General features: G+C 49.9%; 1 protein-coding gene across 5 annotated transcripts in view; it reads right to left on the reverse strand.

The window, feature by feature from the left end:
- FARS2 (phenylalanyl-tRNA synthetase 2, mitochondrial) overlaps nucleotides 1-19,452 on the reverse strand; it is a 281,140-nt gene that overhangs the window by 101,601 nt on the left and 160,087 nt on the right. The window contains exon 7 of one of the 5 annotated variants that reach the window (XM_072945734.1): nucleotides 8,174-8,315. The exons of the other annotated variants lie outside the window; for them this stretch is intronic. Coding sequence (XP_072801835.1) covers nucleotides 8,204-8,315 — 112 coding nt within the window. The 3' untranslated portion in view covers nucleotides 8,174-8,203. Of the gene's footprint in view, nucleotides 1-8,173; nucleotides 8,316-19,452 lie in introns of those variants that run through there. 5 annotated transcript variants of the gene reach the window in all.

The following is a 19,452-nucleotide window of genomic DNA, read 5'->3' on the forward strand; positions in this document are numbered from 1 at the left end:
AGGGCCGGCCTGGGCCTGGGGACAGCAGGGCGACACCAAGTTCTCATCCCCAGGTTTGCTGGTAGACTCTAAACATGCTGATGAGTAATATTTTTATATAACTAAAAAATGCCATAAAGAAACTTTTAAAAGGGTAGTGGACTTAAATGATATACTTCAAATAGAGAGGCTAGCCTAAAGGATTTGAAGTCTCGAAAGGGGAAAGAGAGAGAGAAAAGAAAAAGAGAGAAAAGGGGGAAGACAAAGATGAAGAAGAGACGCACCAGGCAGGAGGTTAAGGAGCCCTTGCACACACACCGCAGGGGCCGAGGAAGTTCACCTGCGGAACCCCGCCGGCTCCCTCCCTCCTCAGCCTCCTGTGAGCGGTCCCCCCCACAGGCAGAGGGCGCTGGAGCGCCCACCCGGCTCCCTGGGAGGGGAGAGCACGCCTAGGAGGGCCTGGCTGACTTGGGATGGGGGGTTTGGGGACCGCGGGCCGAGCAGGGGCCGAGCCGAGCAGGGGCGGAGCCGAGCAGCGGCAGGGCCGAGCAGGGGCCGAGGGGCGCTTAGGGGACCAGTCCCATTTCCGGTCTGAGAGGCACAGATGTTAAGGGCCTTGGCTGCTGCCGGGAGGGGTCTCATCTGGCATCTAATTTGGAGAAGCTACTCTGGTTTGGGACATATGACATTCCTGACGGGAATTTCTTTGAAATTATTCTGTTTCTCCCAGACTATCTATAAACCAAACAACAGGAGATTTGTTTAAGATGAGAAAAGTAACTGTCATTGAGATCGGGGGAGCACTTTACACAGATGCGTGCGTTTGCTTCTCACAATTTAAATGTAGTTGGAACGATTATAACCTCCACTTCACAGATCAGGAGACAGAGGCACAGAGAGACTGAAGTACCAGCAGGCCGAGTGCCCAGCTGTGACTGACGCCCAGGAGGGCGGGCTCCAGACTGCACACTCCCAGCCACGAGGTCCCAAGCTGACTGCAGGTGTCGTGGGAGGGAGTCGCTCTTGAAGTTCGTTTGGGCCACACAGCTATTGGGACGTGTGGTGGGATCATCCTTGGTTAGTCTGTGCAAGTCAATGCACATGCTTGATCCACTTGAATTCAACTCCGGGCATCTCACCACCTGCCCCTTCCGTGGGTGAACATCGGGCTTCATCATGAAACGGGGCTCACGTGAGGTGCTTCATGTGTCAGGGGCAAGCTTCTCCGGCTTTCTGAATGAAGGTGGTGGGGGTGGGTCTGACCGAGTCAGCTACACATCTTCCACAGAGACACGGAAATCAGAGGACACCGAACAAGCGCCAGAGCTCCGGACACTCATGCAGGTCCGGCTGGGAAATGGCTGACGCTCCACCCTCCCGTGCTTGTAACGTTAATTCCATTTTATTTTGAGAACATGGTTATGTTAACTTAAAAAATTTTTTTTTTACTTTGATATTTTTAATCTTAGCTGTTGTTTTATACTTCGGAACAACGTTGACTTTTGTGCAACTTGGGGCAGCGGCATAAATGGAAGCCCACTGACCATTTCCCTAATCATTTAAGACATAAGCCAGTGCAGAAGACCGGTAAGAAAATTACCTCCTATTAACCTAACTCAGCGAATACGTTTTCACGATGGTGGGCAACACCAGCTTGGCATTTATTTTATTTCCATTTTTTTGGTTGTCGAAATATAGGCAGTTTGCAATGTTGTGTCAACTTCTGGTGTACAGCATCGTGTTTGAGTCGATTATATCAACTTTCGATTTTAATTTCAAATATTCCTCCTCACCCTCTTGGCTTACTTTGAACCAAGGCAGTCAGTCAATATACTGATTACCTGCTGTGCATCACACACTACACTGAGGGTACAAGGATGAGTAGGAAGGAAGGGAAGAGGAGGCAGGAAGGGGCAGGACCGAAGTCGAGCTCGTGGCTTGGATGGGATGAGCGAAGACCCTCCCTGGGGGGAGAGGAGCTTGCAGCAGAGAGCGACTGGACCCTAACTGGGTGAGGGACAGAGACCAATACCGAACCAAACGTCCGGCTGGGCCTCTGTTCTCCTCGTGTTGCTCCCACATCTCCAGCCAGCCAGCGCTGGCCACGAGGAAGGGGGCGGGAGGCCTCCTCTCCCCTCTCGAGTCTCCGCTGAAGACAGTTCCGAGGATGCTGACGTACTGGTTTCAGCAGATTCACCATCCAAGCCCTGTTAGGCTTTCTTCCTGAACCGCATCCTCCTTATCAAAGCAGAGGAGCCCTGGCAGGGCTACGTGGACGGGGAGACCAGCCCCTCCTTTCGCAGCTAGAAGGTGGGTCCAAGGTCACACGGCTGGCTGGTGGCAGGGCCACCGCAGCCCAGATGAGCTCCCCCCTCGCCTGACTCCCGTCGTACCTCTGGAGCTCCGACGTGAAGGGCAGCGTCAGCCTCGTTCTGAGAACAGGGAGAGGCCGTGCGGGTAAGGATGACGTTAAAACGGCATAATTAAGGGCACAAAGTAACCCCAAGAAAACCTGACCCTTCTCATCTTGCGTCTCCCACCGCTGCTCCACAGAAAAACACCATCACCTCGGCGCCCCCAACCATGAGACTCACGTCTCAGGACACCAGCTGGCTCCTGGAAACAGGCTGGTGTCCTTGCAACGTCCTATTCCCGTCCCCCTACTAACTTGTGAGTGAAAAATATGTTAAAACCCTCACTCTCTGAATGAAGCGTGAGACAGCCAATTGCGACGTGGCACTAAAAACCGGAGCGCTGTAAATTTTCTTTGTGGAAATGCGTGGTTTATTTATCCTTCAGTCTACAGGAACATATGAGGTTTGGCAATTAACTGTAATATTGCACATGCACCGATTTTTTTTTTTCAGCAGCAGGTTGATGCAACACAGCTGACTGTGCCAGACGTAGGCCTAATTCGACGGGAACCAGTCCCCCTGGCTCTCAGGCCCCCTTCAGCCTGAAGGCCTCCACACATGCCAGCTTCACTGCTGCCGCCGCTCACACCCAAGAAGGAGGTTTCAGAGGATGTGAAGCAGGAAAGTGACCAGGAGGCCGTGCCCCAAAGGCGCACCTGCTCTTGGGCTGTGCCTCTGGTCCCGCAGGGATGGATCTGCCTGAGCGCCAGATGGAGGGAGGGCCTGGCCCCACTCCCCGCCGAGGGTCTGTTCATCTCTTTACAGTCTCCTCCACGTCACACTCAAATCAGCCATGCAGCTCAGGTTCCTTTGCTGGTGACTAATTGAATAACTCTAAAACAACAGACGCACTGGCCCAGAGCCTCGGCCTGATTCCTCCTTCGATACTAACAGCCCCTTCTGGCTGTTCAAACTCTGCCAGCAGGTAAGGGCACCCTGGTCAGGCCCCGGTGTTTTCAGCAGATGCAGAAGGACCATGACTCACTGTTTCAGAGGCTGCTAATACTTACTGATGGGTGAAAGGTCTGCACGATAGTCTGGGAAGAACGTAAGCGTCTTTGAGGGCGGGAGGCTAGCTTAACCAAGTCGGCTGGTTTTTGATGCAAAGACGTTCAGTGAGGCACTATTCTGCGGCTAAGCATCACCTCTTCAGAATCCTAAGATATGAGTCAACTAAGAGTTTAGTCTCTTTCCTGCATTACATTTAGAGTTTGTAGCCCTCTCGTTTGTAAACATATTCAGAGAGCGATCACTAAAATAAGCCTGCCACTCGTTTTAGCTTCTTTCAATCCTTTTGCAGAGGGTAAGAATTTTAAACATTGTGTTATTACCTAGTGGGAGCAGGAGTGCAGCTTAAAGCCCAGAAACGCCCTCACAAAAGCAAACCACTGGCACTGCGTTTAAAACTGGCAGATCCAAGCCTGGAGCCCCCAGGCCTTCCTTGGCGGAGAGCGCCACCCAGCGAGAGTGCCCCCAAGGGGCTCACCTGGCCGCGCACGCTGAGGGGCGTTCGGGATCACGCGGGTAAACCTGCTACCATCCTCACGGCTACCTGAGACAAGGGCCAAGCGAAACCAGCGCGCCCACCTGGCGTCCCCCAAGGCAAGGAAGAGGCTGTGCCGTGACCGTGTGGCAGAGGGATCCGTCTCCCTGACAAGGGAGGACAACGTCTCGGCTCGGGCGTCGCCCGGCAGTTCAACAGTCAGCATAAACATCCTGCTTCTCAGCGTGCACGTGTTTTCATTACCACCATGTACCTTAAAGGTTTGGGAACGCCTTCCATCCAGCAGGCACAGGGGCCACAGGCCTCCCGTCTCCTGGACGGGCACCACGGGGTCTTCACCTTCTCAACCACCCGCCGCCCACGGGCCCCGCCCCTTCTCAGGTCCCCCTGTCACCCGTAGGACGAGTCCAAGGCGTGTCTTCCCTTTCCCAGCCCCCATGTCTCCTCCTGGACGAATAACGCCCATGTTCAACGGCGGCTCAGGCGGAGGCTGAGCACGAAGCCTCTGTGCCGAGGACCGCCCCTCAGCCGCTGGGGAACCGGCGCGAGGGGCCGGAGCAGCCCAAGTCCGGCTCTGCCACCGGAACACCTCCGAACGCGAGCTCCAAGCTCGGGCTTTAACGCGAGCCGCCGGGGAAGCGACCTGCGCACCCGCGGCTGCCGCCGGCTGCCCAGGGCCTGAGCACTTCAGCTCCTATCTGAGGCTTTTTTCCTTCTTATCTTCGTTTTACGCCCCTCTGATCTCACATCTTGTTTCTAATCACAGCTCAGAGTGAAACACATGTAAGGTAATTACTCCTCTGCGTGCTGTGGTAACGCTCACTGATTAGAAATCATTTTCAGACGGAACACCGTAACAAGGCGTTTTGATCAAAGCTGGGTTATTATTTCAGTTCTTTGTCTCACCCACGTACACTGGCTCCCTCCTCCTGGAAGAAAATGTGTGTGTGTGTGTCTGAAGATAGATTGTAAGGGAGTGAAGAGATTTTCTCAGAGTGGAGCTATTTATTTCTTTAATTAGCCTAAAATAAATATTTCTTTAAGAAACCACTAATCAAGCTTTTTTCCCAAAGCTCATGTTCTGAGCCCTCAATGTCATTTCCTTTGATCCCATCCCTCTGGGATGGAGCTATGCTCACTTCGAGATGCTGTGTGCCGCAGGACCAGATCAGACCAGAGCCAGAGTCAATGCGCTCATCAAGGCTGCCGGGCGCGGGAGTACCACGAGGACGCACAGAGATCTCTGAAGATGTGAACTGGGCTCTGGAGGGTTCGATGTAGCCAGTGAGGGTGCTCACGGGTCCCTTCTCCCTGTGCCTGCCCTCCCCGACAGTGGACGCTTACACGATGAGCACCCACCCAGCACAATGCACTCCACAGCCGTCCTTTTAAGCTGTTTACGGCGGTGCAAATTCCTCTCCTGTCTGATCCTGGAGAGCAGGCACCCAAGGCCCACCGCAGAGGCTTGAGGGAGGTGCACAGGAGGAAGTTCTATTTTTTTTTAGACTTTATGTTTGTTTGTTTTTTCATTCTAATTTTTCATTGACGTGTAGTCCATTTACAATGTTAGTTTCAGATGTACAGCAAAGTAATTCAGTTATACATAGACATACATACATACATACATACATATATATTTTTTCAGTTTCTTTTCCATTACGGCTCACTACAAGAAACTGAATATATTTCTCCATGCTATACAATGGGCGTTTGCTGTTTACCCATTTATATATAGTAATATGTATCTGTTAATTCCAAACTCCATTTTTTTTAGGTGGGGGAGGTAATTAGGTTTATTTATTATTTAATTAAATTTTTTTTTTTGTAACGGAGGTGCCGGGGATTGAACCCAGGACTTCTGGTATGCTAAGCACTCACTCTATCACTGGGCTATACCTTCCCCTCCTCCTTTTTTTGAACATTTAAAAAATCCTCTTCCAGTCTCCTTCCCGTGGCGCTAGGTTAGACTCCACGCATGGGGCAAAGGCAGGACGTAGTACAATGTTAACTCTCAGTTACTGCATCGATGGGGAAAGAGTGACTTCAGATATTCCAAAAGGCTTTTAACTTGGTAAGTTTTTTTCAGAGTAAGAGTTTTATCTTGGAGTAAACCATCACTAGTCCTTAATCTGAACAAGCAGAAAGCTTACACAGTGGATGAGTGACTGAAGTCACATCGGGGATTTACATTATTCAAAAGCTCGCTAAACACGGTTGCCCTCCATCAGTCATTGCTCAACTTTCAGCCTCCACTGTTCGAAATTCATAGTTTTCTAGAGTAATAAACTTGTCCCCCCAAAATGATAAGTTACAGGTGTCTAAAATATGTATTGTATTTGTGCACGTTAAAATCCATACCCACACGCATTTACACATACAGGTGTGTATGTGTTATTAGCACAAGAGTTTGGCTAGGGGGATTCTATTCATTCAGTGACTGTGCACTGATTGTCCAATCATTACGGTAAGCATTGAGGATAACAGATCAGTAAGACAAAATTCCGACCCTCGAGCATATAGTCTAGTGAGAGGGACACGAGAACACTAAGTGCAGTAAGATGTCAGTGGCTTTTGGATGGACGGACAGCAGGTACAGTGCACAGCACAGGTGACCAACTCTCCTCAGAGGGGCCTCCTGGAAGGCTTCCTAAACCCTGAGCTGCATCGTGGAGGTGCTGGCTGGGTGGCCTCTGGGTGTAAACCCTCCACCCCCGGGGAACCCACACCTGGTGTGCGTGGTGGCTCATGGACAACCATGTGAGCTGCATCATGGAGGTGCTGGCTGGGTGGCCTTCGGATGTGAGCCCTCCGCCCCCGGGGAACCCACGCCTGGTGTGTGTGGTGGCTCACGGACAACCATGCTGGAGACATGGCAGCTCCTGCACCAGCTCCCGGGCCACCACCAGTCCCGAGTCTCCTTCCCTGCACGAGGCACCCAGGGGACAAAGCCTGGGGGTGTGCGGTCCTTGGACCGTTGACATGTAAAATACAACGGACAGCTGGTTACAGGGACACCTGGGGGACAGAGTCAGCTAGCGTGCCTCCCGCTCTGGATGCTGGGCTGACACACGGCTGTGAGTGAGAGGCTCACCAAGGGGAGTGAATGGGGCTTTGAAAACCAGGACAATCTCCTGAAAGAGCTGTTTATCCTCCTCACTGTGCTCCTCCCAACAGGAAGAGAAGCCGGCCTGTCTCCAGGCGCACTGGTCACAAAACCTCTGACGTCAATTACCACGTGAGCGCGCCAGGACTTCAGTCTATTACACTGACCTGGAAAAACAGAATTTCAGGTGCTCCAACTGGGGGCGACGGCCGACGCCCAGATTTGATTCGGTTGTCCTGCATGACATGAAGCAAAGTGAGAGCTTCCGTGCCTCCCTTACGTCCTGCCTGGACCACTTAACAGCTGTGTGACCTCAGGCTAGTGACTTGGACTCTCTGAGCCTCAGTCCTCCCACTGCACCAGAACACATGATAGTACCTCATACAGAACAGCCCGTGCGACTGCGTGCAAACACACACACACTCACACACACACTCTCACACACTCACACACACACTCTCACACACACACATTAAACTGCCCCCGTAGGATTACAGGAAGAAGACCCTTGAAAGACGCACACTCACAAAAAAGTTAAATACTATCTTGAGGATGTAACCTTTAAAAACTTAGTCCAGTAGTGAAGCAGACAGCAGCAAAACAGTGTGATTTTTTTAAATAAAAAAGGATTATTTGGAAACCCACCAGACGGTTGGAGTTGACTAGAGACAACTTACCTTAGAGAAGTATGTGGCCCTCGGGCGCTGTGCTCAGAAACAGGAGGAGGAAGCAGGTGAGACTTCAGAGACCTCCTGTCCTAACCAGACACCCGCACCCGAGGCAGAGGCGGGCGGCGCCGACCACGTGAGTGATGCGCCGGTTCTCAAGGACCCACTTGTGAGTTGGCGGAATCCCCACACGCACACACGCCTCCGCAAAGCCCCACACCACGAGGGCCTCACTGACACTGGCCTCCCTTTTGTCCTCGATTTGCAAATAAAGAACCAAATGTCTTTTAAAGAAGAGAGGAAGGTAGGTCTGGTTTCCAGACTTACAGCTAAGTGCGGACTTTCCCAGGCTCCCGCGACTCTCCTACGGGCTATTTGTGCATATGGTTCAATGAACTCTGACCCAGTCCGCTCCACCCAAAACAAGAAGAATCAATCTATTTTCACTCCTGAAAATCCCCGAAGATATTGTGAATATACCTGAGCTGATTCCCAGATGAGCCCAGGTCTCTGGGAACGCACAGCACAACCGTGATCACATTTCACAGGCAAATTCCAAACCGTCACCAAGAACTGCGCAGCTTCTGGGTACAGGATAACCCCCGTGAAACACCGGGCGCTGGGGTTCGGCGGCGGCTGCACAGGGGCTGAAGAACACATGTTAAACTTAAAAATCCAATCGCTCCACTTAAAAAAGATACTTGGATGTACTTTTATGAACCTCAGTGACCCACTGCCCCGGCACCAGCAGCTCCTGTGTCAAGAGTCAGGAAGGGGAACTGGTTTGAGGGGCCCAGGGCAAGGCAGGCCTCCCAGCCCGAGAAAGCACAGGAATTAGGGACCTGACGGCCCCCGGGCTCCATCCTGGTTTCCCTCTGAACATCACCAACCCTCCTCTGCAGACAGCCATGCTCTGCCCCTCTGCTTCTCAAGGCACACAGGAAGGAAGGGGCCTCTATCACAACTGTGAATTCTCTCTGTGGGTCAAGCGTCCATCCAGGTCAGCCCGCTGGCGGTGGGGGTGGGGATGGCTGCCAGGGCTCACTACTCTGAACTGGGAGACAGGAGCAGTTCTCAGAGAAGGGGAACTCACAGGGAGCCAGAGAGACACCCCAAAAGGTCACTGTCATGTGCTCAAGCCTTAGATGCAGAAGCTCGGGGCTCTACAGTCAAACTCAAACCCACTCTCATATGAATGACACTTCCTAGCAGAGCTGTTTATTTCTGGACTTCCTTCTAAGTGCTGCCACTTTCTCAGCTGCATCCAGTGTTACCATTTCACATATGATTTTGAACTTTGGAATGCTCGTTAAGACATCTCCAAACAGACATGCTGATGAAAATGAATGAAAAAACAAAGAAACCCATCACACTTCTTTAAAACACAAAAAGAAACCCAACTGCTTTTTGCAAACGAGTGTAATAGTGCTATTTTAAAAGAGTTCCTCTTTGGAAATTATTTTACCATAAGATAGGTTTGAAAACACCAACAGATGATGGCAAAAGAGTGTCGTATCTTAAAAATGACAGATAACCCTCATTTCATGAACACTGACAGCAGCTCTTTGGTATTCAAGCACAGCATCAGATCAGCTGCTCACTGAATCCCAAATCGGAATACAAAGTACCGGCTGTCTGGTGCAGGGTCCCTGGGGGAATTTAGACCCTACAGGGGAGACGTCTGGCCTGAATCAAAACCTTGAAAACAAGGATGCAAGTCCTGCCCAGAACGGAGGCCTCATCCAACACTGCCCTGCAAACCGGTGTTCCGGCTGCAAATTCCAGTCCTGTCATTTCTTCCCACTTCCTCCATCAGCAATATCGGGCCACTACGTCCTAAAGCACTCACTGTGCTCAAAAAAAATAGTATATCGCAACCTTTCCTTAAGGTGTTGAAACAATTCCTTTCTCGGGTCTTAAACCCCATCACACTTTTCTTCCTTCATCACATCCTCAGCCTTCTTTTCTCCTCTTCTAGCCAAAACGGTTAGACCTTGAGAAAACGAGGATGAGCGTAACTACGGTAAACAGGACGCACAAAGCTTTCTGACTGGGAACTGCTGTTCCTGGCGTGTGGTTAGCACCTACATTCAGTTACAATTAGTTTCTTCCAGAAGAAACTCACCACTAGGGTCTTACCGTCGTCACCACCAACAGCAGTTAACACTTACTGTATACGTACGTGCCAGGCACTGCAAAATAACCTTTTAAGGTAAAGTCTAATGCTAAGTCCATTTTAAAGTCAAAGAAACTTAGAGAAAGAAAGCGACTTGCTCGAAGTCCCACAGTCACCAAGTAGCAAAGCCAGGACCTGAGCCCAGGGCCAATGCTGGAGCTGCGAGTCTGCGAAGGCCTCCCCACCCCAGGGATGACACATTCCATCCTCCCAGGACACAGTAACACATCAGCCAGGATATAACAAAACCACATCATTCAGCCTCTGCAGGTGAACCAGGCTCCAGGAACCATGGCCCAATCTCAGGAGACGGATCAATCTGACCATGCAAGGACCACCTGGCACCTGGCGCTTTTCCACATGAGACAGAAAACTGAAGCTCTAAGAGGAAAGATCAACAGACTCGGCCCAACTGAAAAGGAAAAACCTATGTATAGAGGAAAAGACACTCAAGGAATGACAGGCTAATAAAGATATTTGTAACATGTTTAAGAACTAATATCTATAATATATAAAGAGTTTTTATAAAATAATAAGAAAAAGAGGACCAGAAAACAAAAATAAAAATGAAACAAAACAGAACAGGCAGCGCCTGCCTGGAGGGAGGCACGTGGGGCCTGGGCTTCCCACTTCCCTCTGCCACACGGCAGCCTCTGGTGAAGGGACCCGGGACCACCTTGTGGGCCACTCTGGTCTGAAAGGACCACGGGACTACTCTCAGTGAGAATGGGACCCCCAAAAACTGAGCCACAGACGATCCAGTTCATATACAAGCCAGTGTTTAAAGTGTCTTTTAAAATTACTGGTTTAAAGTCTTTGGTGACAGACTCACTTACTGCAAATTACCGTTCTTATAAATAATGTCAGGAAAGATGGTTATCTGCTCAGGGAAAAAAAAAGTTTGATTCTCTCATCTCACAACACATGACACATTCCAGAGGGAACAAGGAATAAAAATTTTAATAAACAACCTAGGAAAAAAGATGTAAGTAAATATTTATATGATCCTTTGATGGATAAGGACTTTTTATATGAAAAGAATAAAAAAGTGTTTCATGTAACAATACCAAAAAAAAAAAAAAGATAATAACATCTCTATGTTCCAAACAGAATAATAGAGGGCAGGTAAAAATTGGAAAAGAATTTGTAACAACTTTAAGAGAAAATGGACTAGTATTCCTGGTATATAAATAGATTAATAAAAGCTGATAACCAGATATTTTATCGTTTATAAAACCCCAATAGAAAAAGTAGGCAAAGCAAGCATTTGAACATTAAGAAACACAAAAGATTAACAAATATATGGAAAGATGGCCTTTCACTAATCAGTGAAACAACATGCTCTGGTAGGTATATATAAATAAATGTGACTTTTCTATGTCAAAAAAAGCTTAAAACTTAAAGTAATACATGATGAAAGCAGAATTCTCTGAATACAGACATATGCATGCTTATCCTACATATTTTTAAAAAAGAGTGGAAAAAAGGACAGAAAAATGCTTATCTCTGAGTGGAAGAACTGTGGGGAATTTAAATTCTCTTCCCTAAGCATTCCTTTCCTAAAATAAAGATCCATTACTTCCAAAATCAAAATCCAATACTTTCACTATGTAAAAAAAGAAAAGAAGGAAGAAAGGAAAGAAGGAAATAATTCTTAAGCTTCAAAAGGTTTGGAGGCAATAAAAAGTTTGCAGCAAAAAGGGTCTAGAAACCAGAATATATAAAGAACTCTTACAGCTCAACACCAAAAAAAAAAAAAAATCAAACAATCCAATTAAATAGCTGTCAAAGGACTTGAATATGTATTTTTCCAAAGAAGATTTACAGATGGCCAAGAAGTACATGAAAAGATCATTTAGTCACTAAGGAAAAACAAATCGAAACCCGGAGGAAGGAAGGAAGGAGGGAGGGAGGGAGGGAGAGGGGGAGGAAGGGAGGGAGGAGCGCTGGAGAGGATGCAGGGAAACTGAAACCCTCACATGCTGCTGCTGGGGGTGAGAACTGATGTAGCCATCGTGGAAGACGGTATGGCAGGTCCTCAGAAAGGTAAACACAGAATCACCAAACGACGCTGCAATTCTAACTCTAGGTGTGCACCCAAAAGAACTGAGAACAGGGGCTTGAATAAGTACTTTTACACACATGTTCCCAGCGGCATTATTCACAGTAGCCGCAAGGTGGACGCAACTTGTGTCCACTGAAGGATGAATGAATAAGCAACCGGAGTATCACATACAACAGAGAACAAGCCATAAAGAGCCATAAAGGATCGACACACGCTAAAATGTAGATAAAATTCAGGAACATTATGCTAAGTGAAAGAAGCCAGATACAAAAGGTCACACAGCGTCTGAAGTGTCCAGGATAGGGACATCCCTGGGGACGGGATGCAGACTGGTGGCCGCCAGGGGCTGGGGCTCGAGATGGGAATGGGAGGGAACTGTGTAATGGGTTCGGGGTTTCTTTGGGGTGATGAAAATGTCTTGGAACTAGATAACTCGACAGAGATGATGGCTGCACAAGACTGCGAATCTACTAAATGCCACTGAATTGCTCCTTGGAAAATGGCTAAACTTTGTCAGGTGAATCTCACCACATTAAAAAATACAAGTTGGGAGAGGGCCTTCCAACTTTGTCATTCATCCCTGAGTCTGAAAGTCCCTGGATTCAGAGGTGAGATGCAGTAACGCCCGTGAGGCTGGGGCCCCTTACACCTGCTGTGGATTGTTCACATCTGGTTTTCCATGGAACAACTCCCATCGGACATTCTAACAAATACCATTTCCCTGTTTTTACTGGGAGGTCGGGTGAGAAACTGGTTTTAAAAACAATGCAAAATGCAGAACAGATAAACAAGACTACACTGTGTAGCACAGGGAAATATATACACGATCTTGTGGTGGCTCATAGCGAAAAAAATGTGACAATGAATGTATGTATGTTCATGTATAACTGAAAAATTGTGCTCTACACTGGAATTGACACATGGTAAAATGACTATAACTCAATAAAAAAAGTAAAACAAACAAAAAAAAAAGCAAAGGCCCAAGTGATAAACAAATACAAAGGTTTAAAATTATTGTATTGTTTTACTCAAACTTTAACGTTCACGTTTACTGACAACATGGAACTAAAACCTCCTTTTAAGTACAATTATTAGCCACTCAAGGCTGCGTACCATCAGAGCTCTTTTTCACAATTGCTTAGAAGTGTGTCAGCACGATCGAATGCAATTTTAATTAAACAAATTTGCAGTTATGAGAACAGTAACTGCCCTGCCGTTTTTACTTTACAGCATGAGCTGTGCTGCGCTACGCAGGAAATCCAAGTCAAAGTCTAATTTAAAATCGTCAAATAGCATGATTTCGATACACAGATGTCTAAGTTGGGTCCTGTTATAGAGGCCAATTTCAACCCGCACTTGGTCCAGCCAGTGGCCAAGCAAAGGCACCTGCAGGGCAGGGTGGCATCCGAGACCTCAGGTGATGCAGAGGTGGGGGGGGGGCTCCACCCAGGGCGTGGGGTGTGGAGGAGTGGGTACCAGTAGCCTGGGGGCCCCGCTGAAATCGCTAAGACACATTTGTTTCGCTTCCTGAGAAACACTTGAAACAGCTCTGCTTTGAAGGTTGGAGGGACCTTGAATTTTGATGTCGTGCTAGTAGGATTTTTCCATCTTGAATAGCTGTGTTGATCTCCTCTACTTAAACAACGCTAAGAATGGCTTCTGTTCAGCCGAGGCTTCTCCAGAGTCTGATCTGTGTAATATTGCCGGGTACGTTCCTGTACCAGACATGAGATACCAGCACTGGGGATTCATATTTAAGCAGGCTCCCTTGCAGCAGGAATCCTGAAGCGCAGACGCTCAATGGGCAGGTATTCACTGATTCAATCGAGGTTAAAAAACAACGTTCCAAATATAATCGACTCTCCCGTTTTCCCTGCAACGTGTTCCTCACACTTCCTTCCTGGCGCTCTTCCTCGCACTCTGGGAAGCCTGTTTCTGGGCTGAGAGGTGAGTGGAGGTCAGGTCCGATGTCAAGACCCGCGCGTACGTTGCCCGGCATCGCGCTCCGTCCCCAGGGGTCTCGGGCTCTGGAGGAGGTGACCCTGCCCTGGCAGCCACACAAAACCAGCGGGATGCGCGTGTGATCTTAAGGAGACTTTTCTCCGCGTGCTGTTTTAAGAAATGCTGATCAAAGTATTGTTCAAATTTTAAATTCTACTCATATTTCCAGGTCTTCATTATTAGGCCACATCCTTTCTTGAGCTGAATGCACTGGCTCCGCCCTAGGAGGCGGACCCAGTGAGGCTCGTCCTAAGGCGGCTCCCGCAGCGGGGAGCTGCTCTCTCATCACGCCTGCACAACTCCTGCTCTGCACGGGGCCTGGGCGAGCTCCTTCAGCTGCCTTGTTCCACCCCTTGACCATACAGGAGGGAACGCAAACACAGGGAAGTGGCGGCGAGGCGCAGCCTCCCTACAGCGCTTACTCCGAGAGAAGATCACCAGTCACATGGCCGCCAAGAGGCAGGTCTGCCTGGTTGCCAGAGTCGGGACGTTCTGTTCGCTCCAGAACAACTCAACCCTAGCTGTCTATCCATAATTCAGGTATCCTCTAATTACTAACATTTGTGGAATAAATATAAGTGAAAGTTGGACAGGGGCAGGGGAAGGTGAAGAAAGCTGATTATCCAAAATATCTTCTACAACTGAACTTGCTACTGAAGACCTTCCAAGGGCCAAACCCACGTGGCTGTGGTGCACCAGCGCCCGGGCTCCATCGCGGCGCCTCGGCGAGGCTGGCCCTCCTGTGGCTTCCATCCCAGCCGCTGCGCCCAGACCTCGGTGTCTTTGGTCACCCTGCTGAGTCTCTTCACTCACTGTCTCTTCTGTTCCCTGAGTCTTCCCTGGGGCTCTCTCCGCATCTGCCTCTTCTCCCGTTCTGGACACTTACGGGGGTCTCGGGCACTCTGGTGCTCCAGCTGCCAAATATGTGTTCTAATCCCTGCCCCCATCTCGTGAACTCTTAGGTCAACTTTCCTGTGTGCCCCACCTGAGCTCAAGAAGTGCAAAGTCATCAAGTGACCCCTACCGAAGCACTGCTCTCCCTGCCCCCTCCCTACCTCTGTATCCACACCGTCCTCTCCATGCAGACTCACCTCCTCTCACTTGGACCAAGCAGACATCCTTTCCTGCTGCCAACCTTACTCCTGGTCTCCACGGGCAAGACAGAGCATCATTCATAAACTGCCAACAGGTGAAGCAGCTCGATGATGCCCCATGTGCTCTACAGGTGAGCCCATGTTTTTGGAAGGGAACATCATGTGACCATGTACCTTTCAGACTCTCGGCTTGCCCCCCACCCCCACCGCCAGGCTCACTGCACTGAACTCCTCTCCCATCTCTGTCCTCCTGCCTCCGTGCAGGCTGCCCGCTCTGCCTTGCCCCGTCCCTATCTAACTCCTGTCTGCCTTTCAAGATTCAGCTGGACTGTGATCTGGAAAAGTTTCTTGAGCATTTAAGGCAAAGCAAGCGACTGCCCCTCTTTGACACCATGGTGGGGCCTCTCTCGTCTAAGGCCCTTTGCCCAGTGACAGCAGGTATCTCCGCGCACCAACCTCCTGTCAGACTGGGGGCTCCTTGAGGACAAGAGCTCATTTTTAACAGTCGTTGTTACACCTCCTGACCACGAATATCACAGACAGCCCAGGGCCTCCCCCGCGGCAAGCGCTCAGTGCGTGTTCACTGGGATGGATGCGTCACACTGAGAGCATTAATTTTTAGCTACTCTGGCTCCATTTAAAACCTGCACTGAATAGAAGCCTCTGCAGCCCCAGGGCCAGCCGCAGCACACCTGCGGGCTGCTCCGAGTTCTTGGACAAGGAAGCTGATGGCTTCAGCCTGTTTCCTCTCCCTCTTTGCCCTCTTCCACTGCCCAGAGTCACTGGAACCCATCTGGTCTCTAAGTGATGGAAACCCACGCGAAGAGCTGAGACGACAGGGGAATTAACACTGGTGGGGGGAGTCAAGGAAGGACTATGGGAGGGGCCGGCGCAGCGGAGCCTGCACAGGGCAGTGGTGGGGGGACGCAGCCCCCAGCACTCTCTCTCAATCTCTCACTCCACTCTGCCGCTTGCTGCTCTCTCTGCTCCCCCGTCGCCACCACCGTGGGAAACATGGCCAGGGGTGGGTCCCAGGAAGCTCACTTAGAGCTTAAGCTCTTGTGTTTTTCACCCAAATATTACCAAGAAGAGGCCAATTAGCCCAGCTTTGTTAGGTGCTCACCCTGGGCCAACCAACGGGGCGGAGGGGCAAGACCCACTGAACCAGTGTGGACGCTCCCCCATCAACCCTGTGCGTGCAGCCCAGCCAAAGCTGCCTCCAGAAAGCGGGGCCGACAGCCACGTCAGGTCCCCCATGCCTGTTCCTCTCGACAGGACGGCTTCAGGGCACAGCGGTCTGCAAACTCCACGTTCAGGAGATCTGAAGTTTCTCTGCCTTCCCTCTGCAGACAGCAATCTCCTTCCTCTTACGTTACCTTCCTCCTGTAACTTCCCTAGCTCCTCATCTTGTGGCAAACAAGCATCCACATAAACACATCACATGTGACTGCCTGAATTTCTATCCAGCCTTGTGATCGCTCCTCTTCCAATCAGAAAAGGGTTTCCTAGGAAACCATGAGTAACTTGCTTCCTTCCGACCTCCCAGGTTCCTGATCCTGGGAACTCAGAGCTTTAAAACACATTTCATATAGGATACGACCAACCTTCTGAAAAGCACTTTCCCCCCCTTTTCTTTCCTTCCTTTTCTCTGTCTGAACATCTGCTCCAACCCACACTATTTTTAAACCAGCAGTTCAAGTCAGAACCCAGCTCACTGCAACCTGACTCCTGTCCCTGAGTAGCAGTCCTCACCCTGCTTTTCTCTCCCGTAAGAAACCATCATATCGACAGCAAAGAGTTTTGGTTACTCAATCAGAAAATGCTACCAACTGGGGTGTCTTTTTGGTCTACACAGAAAAGGGATGTTGGTTATATCCTGGGAAACATGACAGAATGGATGGATGTTCTCTCTTGTTCTTTATCATTCATGCATAAACATTTTTAATCGAGTAGCTACTATGTTTTATAATCCAAATACAGTAGAAAGCTCAAGGCCCAGGGCTTGACGGCCGCTCACAGCGCCAGGGCGTGTCTGCTCAGAAATCTGAATTTTTGAAGAGTGACCATACAGTCTGACCTGTCCGCCCCTGGGACTTCCTTAGAAGGCCCATTTTAGAGACCCAGCTCCAAAACCGCCCATGAGGACAACTGTGTGGTGATGCTACGTACAGTTCTGCGGTCGTGCAGTGTCAGGGCCATGTTTGGATTTGTGAGTCTCTTGGTCACCACAACAGCATCACTGACCGTGAGGGGCGTGGTACATTTGGGGCAAAGCCTCTTTGGGGTGTGAAGCATGAGGTGACAGTTGACGGGATGGGCAGTGGGGGTGGGCGGGGGAAGGCTGCCTCTCCCCGCTGGCTCTGGACATCTATATGGGTGGCAGCCAGTGTTAAGAAGTGGTCTTGTGAACACAGATAACAACTTTAAAGACCCCAAATGATTGAAAGCCTTTCTCATAATTGTCCCATTTGACGGGGGGGGGGGGGCTGCCCCTCCCCATCCCATTTCTGCCAACAAATCTGAGACTTGCTGCCCCTGACGGGCCGCCCTTGGGGCACACTGTCACTTGCTTTACTCTGACCAGTGCTGCTGGGGGTGGGACAGGATGACACTGAGGGCTGTGAAGTTCTCCCACCTTGCATCTTGGAAAGAGCATTCCGTCTCCACATCACGGAAAGGTGCCCAGGATGCCAAGCGGAGACACAGCCAGGGAACCCCCTGACAACTGCTACTCGAGAATGAATGGGGAGAGAGCAGCTTCCTGGCTGGTTTCCAGTTCCACAAAGGTGGGCTGGGACGCAGCAGGTCACAGGGACGCAGCCCACGGAGCGCCCGGCCCCCCGCCTGGCCTCACCTCACCCAGCAGCGCCCTGCTGCCTCCCTGTTCTGCGCAGACCTGCTCCTTGGGGCCCCGCTGAAGGTAATCCAGTAGAATCCCTCAGTACATAGTGATGTGCTGGGGGACGGGGAGGTCAGGGACGGAACTAATTGTGTTTTAATGTGTCTCACACTGCTGGCCAGCGGGGCTGCTCTGTGTTAGCGATAAAATGTACCCCTCGTGGGCTGCTTTAAAAAGAAGGCTTTGAGGAGAACAGGAGCGAAGGAACAGGGAAAAGAAATATTAGGTTAAAAATAGCTGTCTTATAACTGCTTTCTGGGCTGTCTGAGCCGCGACAGTAGACATTCTTACACTCCTGCCACCATTGCTGCAGTAAAAGTGAAGGAAGGGCAGGAAGCCAGGAGAGTTCTAAGCCGGCCCCGCCGCCTCCGGCCGTCTCCTTGGTACTGCGAGCTGTCAATTTCAAGGGGACACCACCTCTGAAGACCAGCTGAAGCTGGCTCCTCCTGGCTGGCCAGTCTCTAAGTTCCGCGAACTGCACTTAACTTGGCTCTGGCTCAAAACACAAGACCAGGGAGTGATCTGCAAACCAGTGGCACCAGGCCACCTGCCACTGCTCATGGCACTTTGCCAGCAGACAACCCAGAGCATGGTCGCCCTGACTACGGAGCCCTGCTGGCCAGCATCCACCCCACGGGAAAAAGTATTTTTATTTTTTGTCTTGATTAAAACTTGCCTCCTCAAGTTGTAGGGAGACTATGTGTCATTTCAGAGTGACAGCTTATTTTATTTATATTTATTTTTTAAATTTTTAAGTTGAAGTACAGTCATAATGTGGAACCTTTAATGAAAAAGAACATGAAAATGAACATATGTATGTATGTATACGCATGACTGTGCCAGACACCAGAGATGGACACATTGTGACGGACTATACTTCAGAGTGACAGTTTTCTGTGCAGTCTCATTCTGTTTCCACCTAGGATCAGGGCTCCCTCGTCACTGCATTTGACTGCCAAACCCAAGACTACTAGCTACATTGAGGTCATTCTTTATTTAATAAAGCAAAAACAGAAACAAAAACCAAGACAGGCTGACTGTGAGAGTTACTGATTCATCCTCTAATACCAAGCAATTTTTTTTTAGAACTCTGTGTGATTTTCAAAGCGTTTCACATATACAGGCCCATCTTATTTTTGCAGCTGCCACTTAAAGATAACAGTGGTAGAGATGGTGGCTGAGGAAACGGAGGCTCAGAGAACCCCAACACCAGACACCCAGGACGCGGAGAGTCAGGAATCGACCCATGGCTTCTGGCTCTGAACCCCGAGCTCTTTCTGTTGGACTACACTGCCTCTCCCTCCAATGCCGTAAGCTATTTCCAGCAGTCTAAAAACAGTGCCTCTAAGGAATGAAAGAGGATTAACTAAGCATCCAATTAAGGCACTGAGGGAAGGTGGAGGGGCGCCACTGTGCACTGGACCCCCCAATGAGTTCCATCAAGTGGAGCAGCCTGGAGAGGCTTAAGTGCAAATGGAGAATAAAAGGCAGGACTGAGCCCACAGGCAGGAGGAGGTACAGGGCCTGACACGTGGAGGGCCGACAAGGA

Source organism: Vicugna pacos, chromosome 20 (genome assembly GCF_048564905.1).
Source record: "Vicugna pacos chromosome 20, VicPac4, whole genome shotgun sequence".
NCBI lineage: Eukaryota > Metazoa > Chordata > Mammalia > Artiodactyla > Camelidae > Vicugna > Vicugna pacos.